At 56.0% G+C, this 21,540-nt stretch overlaps 1 protein-coding gene across 5 annotated transcripts in view; it reads right to left on the bottom strand.

Moving 5' to 3' along the window:
• Nucleotides 1-21,540, bottom strand: part of SH3PXD2A (SH3 and PX domains 2A) — a 243,186-nt gene that overhangs the window by 76,404 nt on the left and 145,242 nt on the right. For all 5 annotated transcript variants that reach the window (XM_079901013.1, XM_079901014.1, XM_079901010.1 and 2 more), the window contains one exon: nucleotides 11,377-11,405. In XM_079901013.1, the coding sequence (XP_079757139.1) occupies nucleotides 11,377-11,405 (29 nt within the window). The remainder of the gene's footprint in view (nucleotides 1-11,376; nucleotides 11,406-21,540) is intronic.

Below are 21,540 nucleotides of genomic sequence, written 5' to 3'. Positions count from 1 at the left end.
GCCCGGTTTAGAGGATGTGAGACGCTTGCACAGCCAACGCTAAGACTGACCAGATGCCTCCGCAAGCCGCTCTCCCTCTCCTCCGGGCCGACTCATTTAAAACCTCAGGGAACCGGGGGTAGAAGGTCTCACTCAGCACCCCACCCACAGGCCTATCTATGCCTCCCCTGGGGAGGCTCCCTCACATCCCACCCGCTGAGCCTCCGCCATGGTAGCACTTGGACATCACATCATAACTGCTGTTTACTTTCCCACCTCCCTGACCCAACTGAGAGTCCTGAGGACACGGACCTCACTGTATCCACCTCGGTATCCCTAGGCTTGGACCACAGGGCCTGGCACAGAGGAGGTACTCGGATGTTCACTGAACAAATCTACACGAAGCCACAGCCAGTGCCAGTGAGTCAGCTGTAGGTCTGGCAGGAGCCACCTAATCCTAGCAGGGTCTGGTACCAGCATCCATTCGGAAACTTGCTTCTTACCAGTTTGGCCATACCCTCACCCCTGGGAGAGCTGCCACTACTGTCAACTGAGCCCCGGGCTTAGAGCAGAGAGAGAAACCGAGGTCACTGAGGAAGATGGGGAAAGGGCCCTCGTACTCAGAACCCTGTGACCAAACGCAAATGAGGAACTGACAGAGGGCTCTCAGAGCCACTAGGCTCCAGGGAGGGACAGTATACGGCCGAGAGGTGACAGACCAGGAGAAACTGCCCCACCCAGACAGATCTGGGACAAGAGATGTTAATATCTGCCATGTTTGCAAGGTTTCCCCGGCGGGGGGGGGGGGGCTATTGCCAACCAAGATAGTCCTAATTTGGCCTCTTATCACTAGCCTGTCATCACAGCTTTGCAAGGACCTCACCTTCCTTCCGGGAACAGTTAGGTACCCAGCTCTGACCCTGACCCAACACTCAGGGAGCCTAAGGTGGTCCAGGGCCCAGGGGGAGACCCTGGCTAACAGGAAAGGCAGCTCCCAGAAACCTACAGGGGGCCTTTTCCTACAACACAGCATCCATTGGCCAGATGCAACGTTGGGAGGAAGCATCTCGAAGAGGTGGTGGCTCTTCCTTCTGAGCACAGGGAAGTGAAGGGACTTTCTAACACGGCCCAATTTTCTTGGTACAAGAATCCAGTTCTGGGGGCTTCCCTGGTGACGCAGTGGTTGAGGGTCCACCTGCCGATGCGGGGGACGCGGGTTCGTGCCCTGGTCCGGGAGGATCCCACATGCCGCGGAGCGGCTGGGCCCGTGGGCCATGGCCGCTGGGCCTGTGCGTCCGGAGCGGGAGGGGCCGCAGCAGTGAGAGGCCCGCGTACCGCAAAAAAAAAAAAAAAAAAATGAATCCAGTTCTAACATTAAGAAAATCCATCTTCATACCAGCTGCTTGGGTCACATGTGGCAATGACAAGATCCCGAGGGTAAAGCAGAAAGAGTTGGGGAAAAACACTTTTTCCCCCACAAACTTCTAAGTTTCACTGAAACTTTGGAAAATTTTTCTTTGCCGTCACATTTCAAAACTGACCAATTATAAAAATGTCACAAGCCAACTGAGTTACACACGCCACATTTCTATTTCTAAACAAAGTAACTTTAGATCAGAAAAAGGTGCTAACACAATAAATAATGCACATTTCCCCCAAATCTTTGTTTTTCCATTGGCTTTGTTGTTACTGGAAATGTTGCCTCGTTTGTCACATGTTTATAAGCCAAAAAGCCCAAGTGGGGAACAAGTTATTTTCTGGCTGAGGGCCGTGGTGGGAAGCATTTCTTTGCTGGACCACAATGTGGGTGTCTCCTCCTCTGAAGAGGAAAACCTTGTGGAAATAAAAGGCAGACGGGGGTCTCGTCACAGCCTCCTGATGAGGGCAGAAGGGAAGCTAGTGGCTGGGCAGGCCCAGTGGAGAGCCATTCTCCAAGGCCCCGAATGCCGGGCCAGCGTTCTCTGTCCTCTAACTGCGCTCCCCTTCCCATACTGGTTCTGCCCCCGACCTCCAACTTGGGACACAACTAAATGCACCCTCCAGGAGCAGCCCCATCCTGGGGGTCCGATCCTGCTGCCTCCTCACTGCCTGACTACCCCGAACACTGCCATCAACCCACGTGGACGACCCACCCCAAATTCAACCCCGCCTCTATCTCAGGATCCCTGGGGAGCCCACTGCCTGGTGTTCCTGGCCGCCACCCCCAGAGATGCTCATTCAGGAGGTCTGGGCAGGGCCTGCGAACCTGCACTTCAACAAGCAGGCTCAGGACTCTCAGCATACCTCCGGGCCTTTGCCCATGCTGTCCCCTTCCAGCCCATCTTCTCATTACCCCAGCAGGAGAGGTCGGGTGATAGGAATGAGGGAGCAGAAAGAAGCTAAGCAAGGAGGGCAGAGGGAATCAAGGCCACACACCAGCTAGCTGCCTCCTTCCCGGGAGTGAGATACGGGATTCCAGGACTCGGGGAGCCCTCACCTCCCTCGCCCCTGCTTTGTGTGTGCAAGCCAGTAGGTCAGTGGCAGGGGAGTCGTGGCACAGACACACACTTTCTCCATCACACTGCTGCCACATTGGCTGGCTGTGGAACAGACAAATCAATCAGCCTCCTTTCACTTCCAATTAGTTGGCTTTGAACTCCAGGGTGACATCAGGCTGAGGACCCAGAGCCACGAAAACAAAAATTATTTAAAAACACCAACCCGGGTGAGATGTGCCAGAACACGATGCCTTCACAAGACACGTTCACTTCTGGCCGTTGGAGGGCGCCAGTCATGTCTTGGCCGTGTTCGCTAAGCAGCCTGGGCCTTTCTCCCTGAGGATGGATGGCTCGGGCAGAAAAGAAAGCTTTGCAAAAGTCTTGCTGGGACTTCCCTGGTGGCGCAGTGGTTAAGAATCCGCCTGCCAAGGCAGGGGACATGGGTTCGAGCCCTGGTCTGGGAAGATCCCACGTGCCGCGGAGCAACTAAGCCCGTGCGCCACAACTACTGAGCCTGCGCTCTTGAGCCCTTGCGTGGCAACTACTGAGCCTGCAAGCCACAACTACTGAGCCCACGTGCCGCAGCCACTGAAGACCACGCGTCTAGAGCCCATGATCCGCAACAAGAGAAGCCACAGCAATGAGAAGCCCACGCACCACAACGAAGAGTAGCCCCTGCTCACCTCAACTAGAGACAGCCCGCGCAGCAACAAAGACCCAACGCAGCCAAAAATAAAGTAAAATAAATGTATAAAAAAAAAAAAGGAAAAGTCTTGCTGATACACTCTCCCAGGTTTCCTTTCCAGACACATCTCCTGCCCTCCCCTTCTCTAGCCCTTCACTTCTGCCAGGCTAGACATCTCTTCTTCCCTCAAACTTCTCAATCACATCCCAGACTCCAAGTCCTTGCTCAGCCCCGGCCCTTCTACCAGGGGCGTCCGCCCACCCCTCTGCTCATTGCAACCCCTTCCATCCTCCAGGATGCATCTCCAGCCCCTCCCATCTTGGCTAGTACCCCCACCCCCACCCCCCACCCCCAGCCCCTTCTATTTGACTCCCGCTGCTTGTGGATCACAACGCATCCTGCCCTGCATTCATCAATGAATCACTGAGAGCATCCTGCTTTCTCAATTGAGCTGTGACCTCTGTGGGGCCAGAGACCGGAGACCAGCAATCGCTTAGAGAAATGAAAGCCTCCGGGAGAGGCGTGAAGGCTGCTGCCGTCTGCTTTGTCTCTGCCCTTCTCCCTCTGTGGCTGGTGAGCAGGGCAGGCTGGGGGTCAAGAGAGAGCCTGGCCCTGCTCTCTGTCCTACTGGGGCATTCATCCTGTGGGAAGACGAGGGACCAGAGGCTTTACAGACCTGCTCGCTCTGCTTCACCATGGCCCTCCTCACACCTCCGCCTCATTCCAGGGTTTGGTGGGAATGTGATGAGCAGGAAGCCAGGTTCTGCCCAACCCCTCACCTTGGGCAGGTGGCAGGCCCTCTCTTAGTTACTTCCTCTATAAAACGAGGAGGGTAGACTAACTTTTTATAGTAGCCAGAACCTATGGGCACGTTTTGCTTTAAAACAAATACACCTTATTAAAGACCAAATTCAGACAAAGAGAGATTAAGGGGATATTAGTCACACCCTGTAAAGGGACCCTTTACCCAATTAAGAATCCCTGGTGACCAATGGGTTCCTTCTAGAAACCGCAGTGGGGGGCTCTCTTGGGGAAGTCCCTCTCTCAGTCTGTGGAACCTCCTGCTAGAGGTCTCCAGGGCCCAGTCCTGTTCACCTGTGGATCCCTTGGGTCTTAGCTTAGGAGGGAACAGACTTCAGTGGAAAGAGGTTTGGATCAGAAGGACCAGATTCGAATCCTGCATCTACCTGGCTAGGTGACCTCGGGCAGGTTCCTGAACCTACCTCTCCTGGTCTTTAAAAGGGGGACAAGACCAGCTGCCCAGGTTATTGGGAGGCTGACTGGCAACTATGAGATGGTGCACACTCTGCCTTCCCCCTCTGATTGAGAGGAGTCTCTCCTGCAGGAGGGCAAATGCCAAAGCCAGTGGTCCCTTCTGCTGGGGGACCTCCACGGTGGACCTCTGCTAGATATCCACGGTGCTGCCTCCTACTCATAATAGAAGAGGCTTAACCCTTAGTGTTTCCTGCACCAGACACTTCACACGTATTAACACATATTCAAGCCTCAAGCAACCTGGTGAAGTGCTATCGTTATACCCATTCCACAGATGAGGAAACTGAGGCACAGGGAAGTTAGGACTTGCCCAAGACCACACAGCTGGCACAGCTGGGACACAAAACCAGGCATTCTGGCTCCAGAGCCTGTGTTCTTAACTCTACAGAATGTTCTGAGTCTAGGTTCTGTCTCCTCTGGGGCCAGGCCCTGGGCTCAAAGAATGAAAATAATGCTTCAAGCATGTCTTTTTACTCTCAAATCCAAGGTAGGACCAACTTCTCCCCTCCTTTCTGAACCTATCAATACTTAAAATAGCAACAACGGCAGCTGCTATCATTGGGAGCTGCTATGCGCTGGGCCCCCTGCTAATTCAATCCTTACCTTTAATAGAGGCAGGCACTATTTTTACCCCTGTTTTCCATATGGGGGCATGAAGGTCAGAGGTTAAGCAGCTGCCAGTCATAGAGCAAACACATGGCAGAGCAGGAGTTCAAACCCTGTCTGATGCCAAAACCTAAACTCTGAACTCCAAGCAGCACACTTCTCCGCAGTGAAACTACAGTAATGCTGATCTCATTAGCTCCATCCGATGACGCAGACTGTATGGTACTAAAATGGAAGCAGGCAGAGCTCACCAAGTTTCCAAGGAAAAGTATAAAGTAAACCGGATTTCACGAGAAACATCAACACTAGCCCAAAAGAACAAACTTGCAACACTCTTGAGCAACCTCATTTGCATATAAACGAGCTGCAGCTCATCACAGGACTCCTGGGTGGGATGGGGCCTCAGACACAATCCCAGGGCCAGGATGATCTCACAGGATCCGTGGCCACCTGCGCCCCCTCGTGGTGCAAGTCAGAACTCCCCAGCCACCAGCGCCGGAGCCAGGCAGCTTCCCAGAACTCTGGGCGCCCCAGCCCATCTTTTCAGGTTTGAAGAGAAGCCCCTGCTCTGGGGGGGCCTGCTCCAGTCCACCTCTGAGCTCCCGCAGCAGTGCTCACCGGCCAATCACAGCTAACAGCAACAGGCTCTTGCTACTGCCAGGCCCGGCACAAAGCCCTCTAACTACATCACATCCTTGAATCATCTGCACCTTCCTGCAGGTGGCTGCTACTCCATTTTCATGGGTGTGTCCATCACTTTTATGCGTCACCCTGGCTAGGCTACAATCCCCAGTTATTCAACCACACACTAATCCAGGAATTGCTGGGGAGGTATTCTGCAGGTGGGATCAGGTTCATCATTAGTTGACTTACAGTGAAATTATACTTGATACTCCAAGGGCTCCTGGGTCCATAAGCTGAAACGCTTTAAAGGCAGAGCTGAGGCTTCCCTGCAGGAGGAATTTCACCTGTGGATGGCAACCCCAGTCGGCTCTTGGGTTTCAGACTTGCCTCACCTGCCCCCAATCACATCAGCCAGTTCCTTGCCAGAAATTTGATAGCTCCTGCTGGTTCTGTTTCTCTAGTTGAACCTGACTGATACAACAGAACAAGTGAGGTCGCAGAGCTCAGGTGATCTGCCCAAGGTCGTGCGGCTGAGAATGGGAGCCCAGGCAACCTGACATAAACTGCCCCCCACGGCCCACACCCGATCAGGGAAATCCATCTCGTCCCTCCATTGCTGCCAGAGTCCTCATCCTCTCATCACCTGTCTCCTCCCCTTAACCATCTCCACTCACCGGTCAGAAAAATCCTTCTGGGATCTAAGTCAGATTATGTCCCCCTTTCCTCAGAACCCCGTAGGGGCTCTTCATCTCACAGTGAAAGCCAAAACCCTTAAAATGGCTGGCAAGGCCCTACACGGTCTTTGCTGCTGCCGCATCCCCACTACATGGCTGCTCTCCTCTCCTAACACCTTGACCTCCCCTACGTTCCACCCAGCCACAGACCTCCCACCCCTGGGCCCTTGTACTGGCTGTGCCCTTGGTCTGGACTGCTCTTCCTCAGGTAACCATGCCACTTCCTTGCTTCCCTGTCCAACAGTACATTCTTGTCTGCACAGTTCATCACCCAGAGCGGACTGCAAACCCCTCGAGGGCAGAAAGGCACATTCGTATAACCTCAACGCTTTACAGGTACCGGCATACAGCTGGTGCTCAATAAGGTCAGCTGCAGTAGCTGGTCTCCAAACAAGCTGCACTTGGTCCTGCTCCCCCATCTTTGCGCAAATGCTGTCTCTTGATTAGCAAAGCCCCTGCTCTCCACTCCTAATCAGAAAAACTCCTCCTTTTCCTGGATAATGTTCCTGACTAGAGGCTGCAGCGACCTCTCTTTCCTGACCTGCAGCGTCATTCATGCACCCACGCCTTCTTCCATCCACCCTCCCATTCAACAAGCACCAGGGGACCCTGCTACTGGTGCGAGCCCTGCCACAAGGTCTCTGCCTTCAAGGTGGTGGGACACAGATAATGAACAAGAAAACCCACAAGATAGAGTGCGGTTGGTGATGTGCAAGAAGCAGGGAGACCTAAAGGGGCAGCTAGAGAGTGGAGGTAGGGGCAGCTTCTCTGAAGTGACGAGCAGAAATCTTAAGGAGCTAGCCATATGGAAGAATGGGGAGCAGTATTAATCTTAAGGAGCTAGCCATATGGAAGAATGGGGAACAGCATTCAGGCAGAGGGAAGAGCAAATGCAAAGACTGTGGAGAGAACGAACCCGAAGTGTTTAAGGAATGGAAGGTGATGGGAGCAGCTGAGCAGAGGGCTGGGGTGGGAAGGGGGACGGGGATGAGGGCAGAGCCTGGGGCAGGGTGGCAGGCAGGGGCCAAAGCTCACACGGCTCTGCAAGCCCGGGATAAGGAGTTTTTCTGGGTGGGATGGGAAATCTTGGAATTTAGGCAGAAAAGCACATTATTTGATCCATGTGTGGAAGAGCTCACTCTAGCTGCGGTGTGGAGGGGCTGGGGTGGGAGCAGACAGGCTGAGGAGGAAGCTGGGGTCCTCCTGAGAGACGAAGGGAGCTTCCAACAGGTGTGACGGTGGAGGTGGGAGAAGGGGATGGATCTGGAGGTCAGGTGGGCAAGTGAGAGGAAGGGAGAAGTCAGGGATGACCTCTCCGATGCTGGGCTTGAGCAACAGGGTGGATGGAGCGAGAAGGAAGATGCGGGAAGGAGCAGGTTCTGTGGAGCAAAGGAGCAGAAATAAATTTGAGGCTACACTGTCTTCGGGGTCTCAAGGTCGCCAGTCCTGCCTCCTCTGTGAGGCTGTCAGCAGCCTGAGAACTTTCTTCCTGTTGACTCCACCCTCCCCAGGCCTGCCTTGTAGTCCTGGCTCTGTGCTCAATAGGAGATCCCTCCAGGAGATCCTCCAAGGATGGGCTGGGGCTTCGAGGACTAAAATGTGACAAGAAATGACCAGGGAACAAGCATTCATGTTCTCCACGCAAACATCCCTGACTGGAGCGACCTTGGGAAGTGTCACGCGCTTCATCACAGAGCAGAGTGAAGCCCAAAGTATGAACTCAAACCCTCACTTTGCCACAGACTCCGGGCAGCCACCCTCGGAGACACAGCTTCTCATTTGTGAAATGCGAATCCTACCAGCCACCATGCAACATGGCTCTGGGCAGCAAATAAAGAATTATATGTAAAGTTGCCAGCACATAGTAGATGCTCACTAAATAATAACAGTAGCTAACACTTTGGGAGAACTGTCCAGTTCTCACTGTAGGCAGTGAGTGGTCTAAGCACACTTACATATAGAAGTTTATGTAATTTCATCATAACCATATAAGGTGTGTATTGATCAGGGTTCTCCAGAGAAACAGAACAGAATATTGAGAGAGAGAGAGAGCAAGAGCGAGCGAGCGAGCGAGCGAGGGAGGGAGGGAGAGAGAGAGGAACTGGCTCACGTGATTGGGGGGGCTTGGTGAGCCCACAGCCTGACGGCGTAGACTGACAGGCTGGAGACGCAAGGAAGAGTTGCAGTTCAAGTCCAAAGGTGCTGGCAGAATTCCTTCTTGCTTGGGGGAGGTCAGTCTTTCTCTTAAGGTCTTCAACTGTTTGGATGAGGCCAACCCCCATTAGGGAGGGTAATCTGCTTTACTCAAAGTCCACTGATTTAAAAGTGAATCTCATTCAAAAACAAACGCCTTCACAGACACATCCAGAAAAATGCTTGACAAAATATCTGGGCACAGCCAAGTCGACACATAAAATTAACCTTACCAGATGGATAAGAATATTATCCCCAATTGACAGAAGGGAGGACAGGGTCAGAGAGGGTAGGAAGTCTGCCCAAGGTCTGAAAAGCCAGACTCTGAGCTCCTGCAGTCTGGCTCCAGACCTGGCACTTTTAACCATGACACTAAGTGGCCATTATCATAAGCAGCGTAAATTAAATTTCTCCATCCATCCCTTTCCTGGCTGGAGAGTGGAAGGCAGAGAAACCGGGGACGCTTTCCCTGGGTGGGGCCCTGTCTTGCTTAGGAAGCAGCACAGAACCTGAGCCTTAGAGATTGAGGGGAGGGCAGCTGGGAGGTTAGGAGGCCCAGCCCTTGACTTTATAGTTGGAAACTGAGGCCTAGAGTAGAGAAGGGACTCACCCAGGGTCCCAGGGCTTCAGAAAGTAATGCTGATGACAATAAACTGACACTTCTACAGCAGTTATTGGGTCCTACGGACTTTTCCACATTAACTTATTGAATCTTCTACATGTGAGGTAGAGACCATCATTATCTGTGTTTTTTTAGGAAGAGAAAACCGAGGCAGAGAGGTTATGAAAATTGCCTGAGGTCACACAGAGCCAGAATCTGAGCCCAGGGCTTCCCTGGTGGCGCAGTGGTTAAGAATCTGCCTGCCAATGCAGGGGACACGGGTTCGAGCCCTGGTCCGGGAAGATCCCACGTGCCACGGAGCACCTAAGCCCGTGTGCTATGACTACTGAGCCTGCGCTCTAGAGCCTGCGTGCCACAACTACTGAAACCCGCGTCCCTAGAGCCCATGCTCTGCTACAAGAGAAGCCACTGCAATGAGAAGCCCGCGTACCGCAACGAAGAGTAGCCCCCCTCGCTGCAACTAGAGAAAGTCCGCGTGCAGCAGCGAAGACCCAACACAGCCCAAAATAAATAAATTTATAAAAAAAGAATCTGAGCCCAGCCTCAAACAGCCACTACACCTCTGAGGCCCAGGGCGAGTTTCTTGGGGAGAGGGGTGTGACAGAACGCAATCCCATGTTTGCCCCTCCTTCCAGGTTCCCCCACCTATGACTCGGGCTGCAAGTGACAGCTGAGGAGATGCTGCAATTCCTCAAGTTCATGAGGCAGCCTCACCCCCCTGTTCATGGAGGAAATGCTGTTCTGCACCAGGGGTGGACATACCTGAAGCACCCCTCCCCAGGTGACAGGCATGTGTGCACACGCAGTCTCATCCCACAGCTAGACACAAACACACACCAACCCACAACTGGATACATCCTAACACACTGGCACACACACACCCAAACAAGTAAACATACCCTCAAGAGCACACAACTATGAAGCCCCACATGAACACACACAACCCCCTGTACACACACGTTCCCCCCGTATGTAAGCCAGGACACATCTTTCCTCATCCCAGTGCATATAGAAGCAAGCACTTATACACACAAAACATACGGACCCACACTCAGAAACGCACCATGCAATCACAACTAGCCCAATTCACAGCCCATCCATCACACACAGGCACACACACCTCTTCTGATCCACAGTTCAAAGCACCTGGACACAAGTATCTCCCTACGACGTGAGCCATTAATGTAAGCCAGGTGTTCATACACACGTCCCACATCCCCAAGGCCAGAGCCCCAGATGGTTGCGCACCCCCATAACTCACCACCCCCATAAATACGGACAACACACAAGCCCACACAGATCGCTGCATTCCCTTCCCCGCCCCAACTCCCAGTACACACAGCCCTAAGTACAAGGGGCCACCCTCTCCCAATTAACTGCGCCCCGCCCACGTGCTGGCATTTGCCTAGTCCCTCCTCCCCCACCCAGAGAGAATCCTCCTCTGACCCCAGCCGACTGCGCCCTAAACACAACGTCCAGCGTCCAAGGACCTGCCCCGACGCTCCCCGTCTCCACCCGCTTCGCAAACTCGGAGTGAGCCCGGCACCTGCCGGGCCGATGCCAGGGCGGGTCGGTGGCCTCCCATCGGGTGTCTCTGAGGGCCACCACGCAGAGCCTCCACCCCGGCACGGTGGAGAACGCGCTCAGAGTTGGGGAAGGAGGGGAAGGTCTGCGCTGCAGCCGTTAAAAACCCAGTCTCTGCAGCACGATTCCCCTCCCTTCCCCTCCGCCCCTTTTCGGTCCTGGATCTCACCTTCCCACGGCGAAAACCCAGCCTCTCGTTTCCATTAACCCTTCCATCGCTGCCGCACCGCGGGGAGGACCGAGGGAGAAACCACAGAGGTGCCCAGGAGTTGGCCCCGCAGGCCCAGGAGCAGGATCCGGCTGCACCCGTCGCGGGGGCTTAGGCCCTTCACAGGCATCCCCGCACTCCCCATGCACCCGCTCCCACCCCCACCGGGAGAGCCCGAGGGGCGCGGTGCGAGGAGGAGGCGCGAGTACCAGAGGTCTTAGGGGGCGTGGACTGAGGAGGGGGGCAACCACAGGGAGTACCCTGGACCACAGGACCACAGGGCAGGCGGGCGAGGACAAGCCCCCAGAAAGTCCTCCGCAGGGTCGGAGCGGCGCGTGCACGATGCGGGAGGGGAGGCTGGAGGGAAGAACGCCCGGATGCTCCCTTACCTGATTTCCTCTTGGAACTGCCATAGTCCCTGAAAAAGAAGCAACAACAGACAGACATGGTTAGGGTCTTGCGGAGGCGCGCGGCCGCTGGGCTGCAGGGCTGCGGCTGCCGGGCACCCACGGGCCGGATGCTCATGTGATGCCGGCGGCCGGCGAGCCGCGCGCTCCGCAGCCGCACGCACTGCGCGCCGCGCCTGCCCGCGGGTCCCAGCCAGCCCGGCCTCCAGGCGCGGTCCGCCTGCCCCTCCACGCCCCTCCACGCCCCTCCCCGCCGCCCGCAGCGAGCACCCCTGCCCCGCCCCGCCCCGGCCCAACTGGATGGGCTCGGTGGGCCGCTCGTGCCCTTTCCCAGGCACCTTCCCCCGTCCGTCCTCCGATGAGGGAGGGTGAGGCACGTTTCCACCCGCTTCGTTAATAGGGAAACTGAGGCCCCGGGGGTGGTCGCTAGAACCCAGGTCCTGCCCCGCGCCGGGAGCCCGCTCCCCTCCCCGGCAGCGCTTCCCCTCCCAGTTGTTTATATTGCTTGCTCTTGCTCACTCAGCCTTTAAAGTCACGACTGAAATGTCACCTCCTCAACCTGTCTTCCCCGACATCCTCCCTCTGCTGGCCTCTGCGTAATTACAGATTTGTGTGACCCTTTGATTAAAGTCTGCCCCCATCCTAGACCCAAGGCTCCCTGAGGTCACACTGTGGCTTGTTCCCTCCCACTGCATCCCTTGGCCTGGCATAAGTGATGGAATAAATAGGGGCTGTAGGTTGAATGTTGACCAGAAAAGCTCAGGCTGGGAACCTGGGATTCAGTAGGGGTGAGGCAGAGCGTACTGCATGGACAGGAACAAAGGTTGAGCTTCTGAGTAAGTGAGCACTGGATTCGAATCCTGTCACTGACAATAACTGTTTGGTGCCCTGAGCTGCCCCAGCCTGGAGCCTTCCCTGCTCTGCAGCAAGGACTTAACCCAGACTCAGCAGCAGGCTACTTTCCAAATCCTGCCCCCGCTGCCCTCCTGCCCTCGGCCCCTCCCAGCACCCCTTCATCCGCCAATCCTCAGGGGAGCCTCTACGACGCTGGAGGTCTGTTAAGTGCTCAGGTGGGGCTGGCTGGTGATCCATGTGGAGACTAGAGGAAATGCCTTCCGTTTCCCCTGGGATCAAAGAAAATATGCCAACAGGCCAGCTAGGTCTGCCGGCTGGAGGAAAGGGCAGCAGGTTCACTGGGAAGGGAGTCATCCTCATGGACACTCACCGAGAGTCTGATCCTGTGAATCTGGGGGGTGACCTGGGCTGTGGGGGCATTTGTGAAGCTCCAAGGTGATCTGCCTCCACAGCCAAGGATGAGGGGATCCCCCTCTCCGAGGCTTCTATGTGTCCCAAAGTTTGGACTCAGAAACCAGTGAGTCGGAATGCTGGGGCTGAGGCCCGGAACGTGAATTTCTGATACCGTCCCCTTACCAGCGGTCCTGTTTGAGAACCTCCTTGGTATTTCAAGCCTCTTTCAATCCTCACATCCACACTATGGAGGTCCTATCATCCCCGTTTTGTGGATGAGGAAACAGAGGTTCAGCCACTGCCCCAGGTCATCCAAGCTGGGCAAGGGCTGTGGTTCATAAGCCCACGTGCCCGAATGATACTGTAACAAGGATGGGGGGAAAGGGGAATCTGTTGAATCTGTTGCCTCCAAAAGGCAGGTGGGAGAGTTCCCATCTGCCCCCATCCTCGACCTGGCAGTCCAGGAAAGCCTGAGCCAGGGTCACCTCCCTGGGGCAGAAGGGAGACGGGGAGAGACTGTCCGGAGTGCCTGGCTGTGCCGGTTGAAGCTCTACTGTGGGAAAAATTCCCAGTGAGGAGGAGAACATTGTACGGAGGCTATGTCCTGCCTAGCAGACTTGCATCTCCTAAGGAGAGAATTTGTTTCTCAGGCTTTTTTGCAGAGTGGGGCCTGGGGAAGGGCGGAGAGTGGAGGGCAAGGGGGAACTGCCCTCCCCTGCCCCACCATTTTCCTTCTGGTCTTGCAGGAGAAGCCTCTGGGCTGGGGACCACAATGGCTCACTGCCCAACCCCTGGCTGCTAGCAGTCCAGACGGGGGGTGGCTTCCTCGCAGTGATGGCCATCTTCTCCCCCTGTTTGTGCAGCTGCAGCTGCCCAGGATTCTCTTTGAGCTTGTCAACAGCCCCCGAGGGGAGATGGGCAGGTCATTACCGTGTGACAGGGAAGCCCGCTAAGGCTCAGGAGTAGGCGAGGGACATAGTTCACAGGGGCCGAGGGCCCGCTCTGTGCCAGGCCCCGTCAGCAACTCTCGACCTGGTCATTCAACAGGTTCACCTGGAGAGCCAGTTACAAATTCAGACGTGGGGCCCCATCGCGACCTGACCTAACACAGTGTCTGCATCCACCCGCTGGGGGTCCCGAGGCTGGGCCAGTGTTGGCTGAGAGCCTGGGGCCCAGCAGAGTCTCTGCCCAGTCACTACAACCCTGACAGGTGGGCAGGAGTTGTGCCAAGGGGCACTGCAGTCACGGTACCATAATCTCCAGCAGGACCCCAGCCACGCCTAAGAAACGTTTCCGCTCCGTGAGCACACTGAGCTTGCGCTTCCAGGCAAATCTCCTGGCCGGCCTCTTCTTCAACCAGAGCGCGAGCCCTTCCCACCAAGGGCTTCTGGATCCTGTGGTCTCCTTGCTTTGCAGGCGAGGACAGCAAAGCTTAGAGAAGCTAGACAACCTGTTCAGGGTCACACAGTGAGTAGGTGAGGCTGCGATTGGGTGGCCGAGGACCCGGGCCTTGCTCTGGGGGTCAAGACCAAACCCCAAATGCTGCCACCCAGTGGGTGCAGGGGAGGGAGGGCAACGCAAGGCCCTGGGGGCCTGAGAAGCACATGGGTTAATGGAGTGGAAGCTGAGGCCCTGGCAGGGGAGGTGCCAGGCTGGGACTGGGTGGTCAGAATGGCAGGCATAGGAATCCTTCACACAGCATCTGGCCTCCAGCCCCAGCAGGCGCGGCCCTAATAGGAAACCTCTTGTAGGTTTCCGTTGGGCACCTTTTAGCAAAGCCATTGCGTATTTTTAGCCGCTGAGTATGAGAAGCAGCTTAGGTATCCAGTGGCTGGGACTCCCCCATCCCTCACATACCAGGGCACGGTGAGGGGGAAAGGCAGGGCTCTCCCTTCTGGCATGCCCACCTCCTGCTGCCCTGCAATCAGTCCTCGCCTGGGCAGGACAGCAGGCCGTCTGTCAGAGTCCAGGTCCTGAACCACTCAAGACCCCCTTCCCACCTCCCCTCCTTGCTCAGCTCTTGCCTGGAGGTGGTGCTGACAGCCCCTATACCGCTGGTGATTCCACTCCTGGTAGGTCACAGTGTAGCCTGCTTTCCACTTGCTGCTGAATCACTACCTCCCAGGGAGTCACAGGAAGGAGAAAGGGAGGGGAGGCGAGGGCTAGCGTCTCCCTCTAGTGCTACCAGAAGCTAATGTAATCGGAAAGGCCTCCCAGGCTGTCCTGACACAGCTCCATCAGGCCACTCAGCCTTCTCTGCAACTGGTCCGGGGGTGACCAAGACCACAGTGACCAACCATCCTGGGCAAACTGGGACATGGGACTTTCAGGGCTCAAACTGGGAAGGTTGCAGACAAACCAGGATAGCTGGTCACCAGATGGTCCACAGGTCAGGCCTGGCTGGGGGAAGGGGACGGAGTTCCTCCAACCCAGCATCACACCCTTCCCCCATTTAAACAGGGACTCCTGAGGCCTCCCCCTCCCCCACGTGATATAAACAGTTCATCTCTTGGCCCTTCCTCTTAGGATGCTGCTGCCTGCGGGGTGAGGACAGGCGCTGGAAGCAGACAGCCTCCAGTTCAACTCTCTGCTACTTGCTAGCTGGGTGGTCATCCTGAGCTACTCCCTTTACCTCTCGAGCCTCTATTTCTCTGTCTGTAGAAAGAGGATAATAACTCTACCAACCCATTAGGATCTGGGGAAGATGAAACATACAGCACTCATAAAGGGGGTTCACATAGTGCCCAGCACAGAAAATGCTATAGAAATTATTATTCTTTCACACCTGGACCAGACCCCATCTCTGTTGTTACCCAAATGCCAAAGGCCCGTTTGAACTCGGACCCTGCAGAACCCCCTAAAACCAAAGGAAGGGGCTTCTTCTTAAGGACCCCGCCATGCTGCTGGCAGCAGAGTGCCACATAGGGGCAAGTCCAGCCCCCTTATGCAGAGTTTTGGGCTTTCGGACACCAAACCAGCATTGGTCTCTGTCTAGTGCCGTCCACCTAGGGAAAGCCTGTTGTGCACACAATGTTAGAACAGGGCTCATCTGGAAACAATCATGTTTTCACGGTGACACTGACCCACAGGAACTGGCAAGCTCTGGACTCATTTACTGGGATTCGTTTAACCTCCAAGGAGCGGCAAATGCTCAGAGCCCCGAACCAAGAGATGTTCATGCTAATGGCACCCAAACAAGTCAGCTTCCCTTTTCTTTTCTCTTCTTTTTAATTTTCTTTCCCTTTCTTTTCTCTTGGTGAGACATGCTGTGCTCCTTCCCCGGACATTCCAGCGAAGGGGCTGGTGCTGGAGACAGAAAAGAGGGAGAGGCTGCAGGGAGGGGGCAGGAAAGGCATTTAACAGTTCCTGTGTCTGGACCACCTGTTTTTACACGTGCTTCCCCTCCCTCTGCCCTTTCTTGAACAGACATTTGCCCTTCAGTGCTCTGAAGTAGGCAGAGGTGGTGTTAACCCATTTTATGGATGAGGAGACTGAGGTCCTGAGGGCTTAAGTGGCTTGCCCAGGCTTGTGAAGTGCCACTGACATCCTGACCCAGAGGGCTCCCCACGCAGAGGGCTCCCCACGCAGAGGTCCACCAGGGAACGGGCTGCAAGGAGAGGACGCACAGGCCGGAGAAGCAGGCTCTCGCTGGGGAAAGGAGGTGGCATCCTGCTGGTCACGGGCTCCCGGAGTGAGAGGAAAGCCAGGAAGACCCCCTGAGGCAGGGGAGAGACCAGGAAAGGAAGCCCAGTCTGGCCGGGCTGCTCTGTGGAAGGAGGCTGAGTCCCCACCAGGTGGAATTCTGAGTGCTACAGGGCCATGCCCTCCGCTGCCTGCCGTCCCTCTCCCCCGCACTGTCATTCCCATCAGTGAGTGTCCTGGCAGAAGAGGACAGGCACGCACTGCCAGCTTGATGTTCTCACCCTCCTGTCTGCTGGCTGACATTGGCTGCTTGGCCCGGGATGCCTGTCTGCAGGGCTGCGGCCGCTGGGAACCGCGGGTTGCCAGATGGCTGTGGGTGACCTTGAGAGCCAAGTGGTCTTGGGGACGTGGGCGGTACCTAAAATATGGGGTCTGGGAGTGATGGTATGCAACCTTGGCCAGGAGAGTGACGTGGAGCCCTTCACACAGTGATGTAGTGATGGTTTTGACGGCTGTTATCAACCAATAAGCACCTTCTAGCTCTTGCTGGGGGCTGCCTCGTGAGGGCCTGTGCAGGCATGGGAGAAATGTGTGACATGCAGAAGGCCTGCAAGTTTGGGGTTAAATTAGGGGATGAAACTACATAGCACAGTGAGAAAGGTAACATTCTGAGATAATCTATGCTGAGAGTCACAGGAGACGTTACACTCCAGGTGCAGAGAAGAGAGAGATCCCAGGGCTGTAGGACATGCAAGGTGGCTTCCTAGAGGAGGAAGCCTGGAGCTGAGCCTTGAAGGATCCGAGGGGTTTGGGTCCATGGAGAGGGTAGAGAGGGGAAAGTTCTAGAAGCAGGAACAAGTAACTCCAAAGAGGAGGAGTTGAACTACTGGGGAGCATTGGTGAGCAGAGGGACAGGCAGGGAAAGGCCAGGCTGGGGGAGGGGAGGGGGGAAGGGGAGGGCTTTGATGTCCTGCTGTGAAATCTGGAGGTTTTCAGAATTAGGGAGTGATGGGGTCAGAGCCTGGCTGGAGAAAGGTTTTTTGTTAAGAGGTGCGATGGACAGCCAGGGGGGCAGGGCAGGAGAGAGGCTGTGACAGCTCTGAGCCTGAAATGTCAACAGAGCCACCAGGGTTCTGGGCCTGGCTCTGCCCCTCAGCGGCCGGTGGACCTGCGCAAGTCACTTCAAACTAGTGCTTTCTGAATGCCAGGTTGTGACCCATTAGTGAGTTCTGAAGTCACCTCGGTGGGTTCCAACAAGCATCTTTAACAGGTAGAAGGAACAAAATGATGGAGTCACCCACGGTTAAGTTTAAATCCTGTTTTGCGAAACTTGGGTTTCTGATGTCTACCTGCTTGTCTACCTGTCTGTCTGTACTGGGTTGTGATGTGAAACTTCTCACCATGGCAGCAAAAGGTTTAGAAACACCAACAAACTCTCGAGCCCTCAGTTTCCCCATTCCTATAAGGGGGCCCCTCTGAGTGTCCCCACAGGCTGTTCACTCTCTGTGAAACCAAAACTGAGCCAGCCTGTCGCTCCAGAAGCCGAGCAGGGAGGCTCTGAGGGCAGGGGCTTCCGGTGGGCTGAGGGCGGGAGAATCTGGAGCAGTTTTCCACCCCCCTTAGCCCCTAGCTGGGTTTTCGTTCTGGCTTTTGAGAGCCTTTGCACGGAATGGTCTCAAGGGGCAGCAGCCTCTAGGGAAGACAGACAGAGGGGGCATGAATCTGTTCCTTGCCCCCATCTGTGCCCTGATCTAAATTGTGGCACTGAGGGCCCTTGTGTCCAACAAGAATCCGTCCTTTCTCCGCAGGGGCTGTTTTCTCCAGGGTTCTGAGAATGGGCCCCATTGTGACCATGTGGACCGTCCAGAGAGGCCGGAATTCCTGCCCCGGGGCGAAAAAGCTGAATTCCTGGGGAGGAAAGAGTTTCCTCCCGCCTCCTGCGCACCCCCGAAGCTGTGTCCCAGAGAGGCCCGAGCCAGGGTGATCACAGACCCAGAAACCTCCCAGGCCTTGTGCTGGTCTCCTGAACATCCCAGAGGGGCTCTGCTGCTGCTCCGTCCACAGCAAAAGGACAAAGCTCCGTCTGTATGTCTGTTTCCTCACCATGACTGGACTCACCACTATGGCAAACGTCCTGAGCGTGTCTCCAGCCCGGGGACGGCTCCACCGTGTCCAGGCCTCCAGCAGAGGGTTAAGAGTGTGAGCGGGGTGGGGCCTGCTTCAGCCACTTACCACTTTGTGACAGAGGCAAGTTTCTTAACCTCTCTGTACCTTCATTTGTCAAAGGGATAAAATTAGTTCCTACCTTTGCTGTTGTTGTGGGGTTTACCTGGGATAATGCGCGAAGCTCTTAGAATGGCATCGGGCACGTGGAGAGGCTCCCTGGCCAACAGCCTGGGTTCCCAAGAGGGGCTAGATTTGGAGCGTGGACGGCGGCCAGAGTGGGGGAAGTGTTGACTGGCCCCTCACCAGCATGGCTTCATAAAACCCTGGCTCTCTCGCTCGGGGTGCCAGCTCAGGCCTGGGGTCCCACCTGTGCGCTCCAAGGCATCCCACCCAGATGTGGCTGACAAGCAGTCCAGGGAGGAGAGGGAAGACGGGGAACTGTGGAAAGGGGAGTGACAAAGTGCCGTGATGGGCTTCCACCGTGAGATCCCCGGAGAGAAGGGCGAGGAGGGTGTTCCAGGTGTGGAGGCCTTCCCTGTCTCTCTCCAAGTGCGTTTGTCTGTCCGTCCGTCCATGCATCCACGCATCCATCCGTGTCTTAACTGAGGGTCTGCTGTGGAACCAGCATTGTGTCTGGGCAGAAGTGGTGGGAAACACAGTTCTGCTCTCACACAGCACACTGTCTAGTTGGAGACACAAGACAAACACCCAGGAGAAGAAAATATACAAGTCACCTTGTGATCAGGTGCCCCAAAGGCTGGTCAAAAGGGTATGTTGTAGAGGCATTCCCCAGAAGGGGCGGTCAGAGTGGTCTGGGGCGATGGGAGAGGGCTGCCTGGAAGGGGGGGCAGCAGACCTGGAGCGGGGGGCAGCAGACCTGGGGGGGCAGCAGACCTGGAAGGGGGGCAGCAGACCTGGAGGGGGGGCAGCAGACCTGGGGGGGCAGCAGACCTGGAGGGGGGGCAGCAGACCTGGAAGGGGGGGCAGCAGACCTGGAAGGGGGGGCAGCAGACCTGGAGGGGGGGCAGCAGACCTGGAAGGGGGGGCAGCAGACCTGGAGGGGGGGGCAGCAGACCGGGGGGGCAGCAGACCTGGAAGGGGGGGCAGCAGACCTGGAGGGGGGGCAGCAGACCGGGGGGGCAGCAGACCTGGAAGGGGGGGCAGCAGACCTGGAGGGGGGGCAGCAGACCTGGAAGGGGGGCAGCAGACCTGGAGGGGGGGCAGCAGACCTGGAAGGGGGGGCAGCAGACCTGGAGGGGGGGGCAGCAGACCTACCCTCGAAAGGTGGATATTTAGAAAGAGCAGAGGCGGGAAGGAGAGTTGGGACGGAAGGGATGATGTGAGTAAAGGTGCAGGGGCAGGAAGGAATGTGGGATGGGGTGTGTGTGTGTGCGTGTGCGTGTGTGTGAGATGCCTCCAGGAGACTGTATGCCTGGGAGGACAGGACATGCAGCTGGGGCTGGACTGCAAGCAAAGGAAAATGGCTCAGATTTTAGAAGGAGAAACCCAGTGGCGATGGTTGTAACTAAAGATTTTCCCCTGGAAAGTGGCAACACCAGCCCTGTGACTGAGAATCAGGTTCCCACCTGGTTCTGGTTCTGGTTCAGGGTGCAGGATGGGGACTTGTTTCAGGAGACAGTAGAGTGCTTTGCTCCCCAAGCTACAGTGGCCCTGTCTGCAGAGGTGTGTCTCACCTGTGTGTGTGTGTGTGTGTGTGTGTGTGTGTGTGTGTGTGTGTGGCAGACACCAGGGTCCTACTGCTGAGTAGACCTCCGGCTTGCTTCTTGGCGGTGGGCCCGACACTCCCCAGCCCTGGCCTAATTTTGAGCTGGGGTTGGAAAGTTGGGAGCTTGGGCCAATGGCTTCCTGCTTCCCACGGAGGCCCAGGAGCCCGTCCAAGGCCCAGCTGTGCTTGTTCCTACTTCAGCCTCTGTGGGAAAGTGTGCTCAGACCATGGCCCCAAGCTTCTCCCAGGCGCCTAGCCCACTTGCACTGCCTGGGAGGGCCTGGGCTCTTGGAGCTTGTGTGGTCGCCTGTGACAGCGAGAGAACCGTCTCCCAGATTTTCCCAAACTCTACACCACAAATGCGTAAACACTGAGCACCCAGAAACGCCAGGCCCCTTGACACCTGCTTTATGTTGTTTCTGACGCAGGTGCCTTAGGCCCATTTTACAGATGAGGCTTAGACAGGTTAAGTAACTTGTCTGGTGCCACACAGCTAGCAATGAGAAAGCAAGGCTGCAAACTCAGGGTTATCTGTGCTTATGGCCACCACACGCACCCTCCCGCCCTCTCTAGTGTCTCACGACATTCTAAGGCCTGGGGAGGGGCACCTTGTCCAGAAAGCCCACTAATTTTGACCTCCAGTGGCACTGAGTGTCCCAGTTTGGCCCCCAGCACCTAGTAGTGCCCTACCTGGAGCTGCCCAATAGAATTCTCTGTGGTCATCAGCGGAAATGGCCTCTATCTGCACCGTCCAGTGTGGTGGCCACCAGCCACTGTGGCTGTCAAGTACTTAAGAGATGACTAGTGTGACCCAAGACCCCGACCAGGGATTGAACCCAGGCCCGGCAGTGAGAGCCCGGAATCCTAACCACTAGGCCACCAGGGCGCTCCCCAAGAACTAAATTTTTCATCTGAATTAAAATTGTAATGTAAATCGCCACAGTGTGCTCGGCAGCGTGGCCTAGACCCATGGCCTGGATCAGGCACTGGCAGGTAGGTTTAGTTGGCTCACGTGGGGATGTGTGTGTAGCTGCCTGGGTTAAAATCCCAGCTCTGCCAGACAGATTTAGGGTCTCTCTGTCTTCATTTCCACTCTGCATTTCCACCCATCTAATTGGATCGCTGGAGGATAAAACAAGTTAACACGTAGTGAGTACCTGGTGCACAGCGAGGCTCGGTAAAGGTGGGCCGCTAGCTCACGCCTCCATCCCTCACCGCAGGCACGGGGCTCTGCACAGCCCCAGCAGCTAACCCTGGGGAGGGAGGAGCTTCTGGAGGAGCAGCTCGGGAAGGATGTGGGGAGACTGGCCTGGCTGGCCCCAGTGGGGAGGGCCAAGGCTTGGGATATCGATTAGAGATGAAGA

This window comes from Stenella coeruleoalba (assembly GCF_951394435.1).
Source record: "Stenella coeruleoalba genome assembly, chromosome: 16".
In the NCBI taxonomy this organism is placed as follows: Eukaryota; Metazoa; Chordata; class Mammalia; order Artiodactyla; family Delphinidae; genus Stenella; species Stenella coeruleoalba.
The sequence above is the reverse complement of the archived record's forward strand: the minus strand, read 5'-3'. Positions and strand labels throughout refer to the sequence as shown.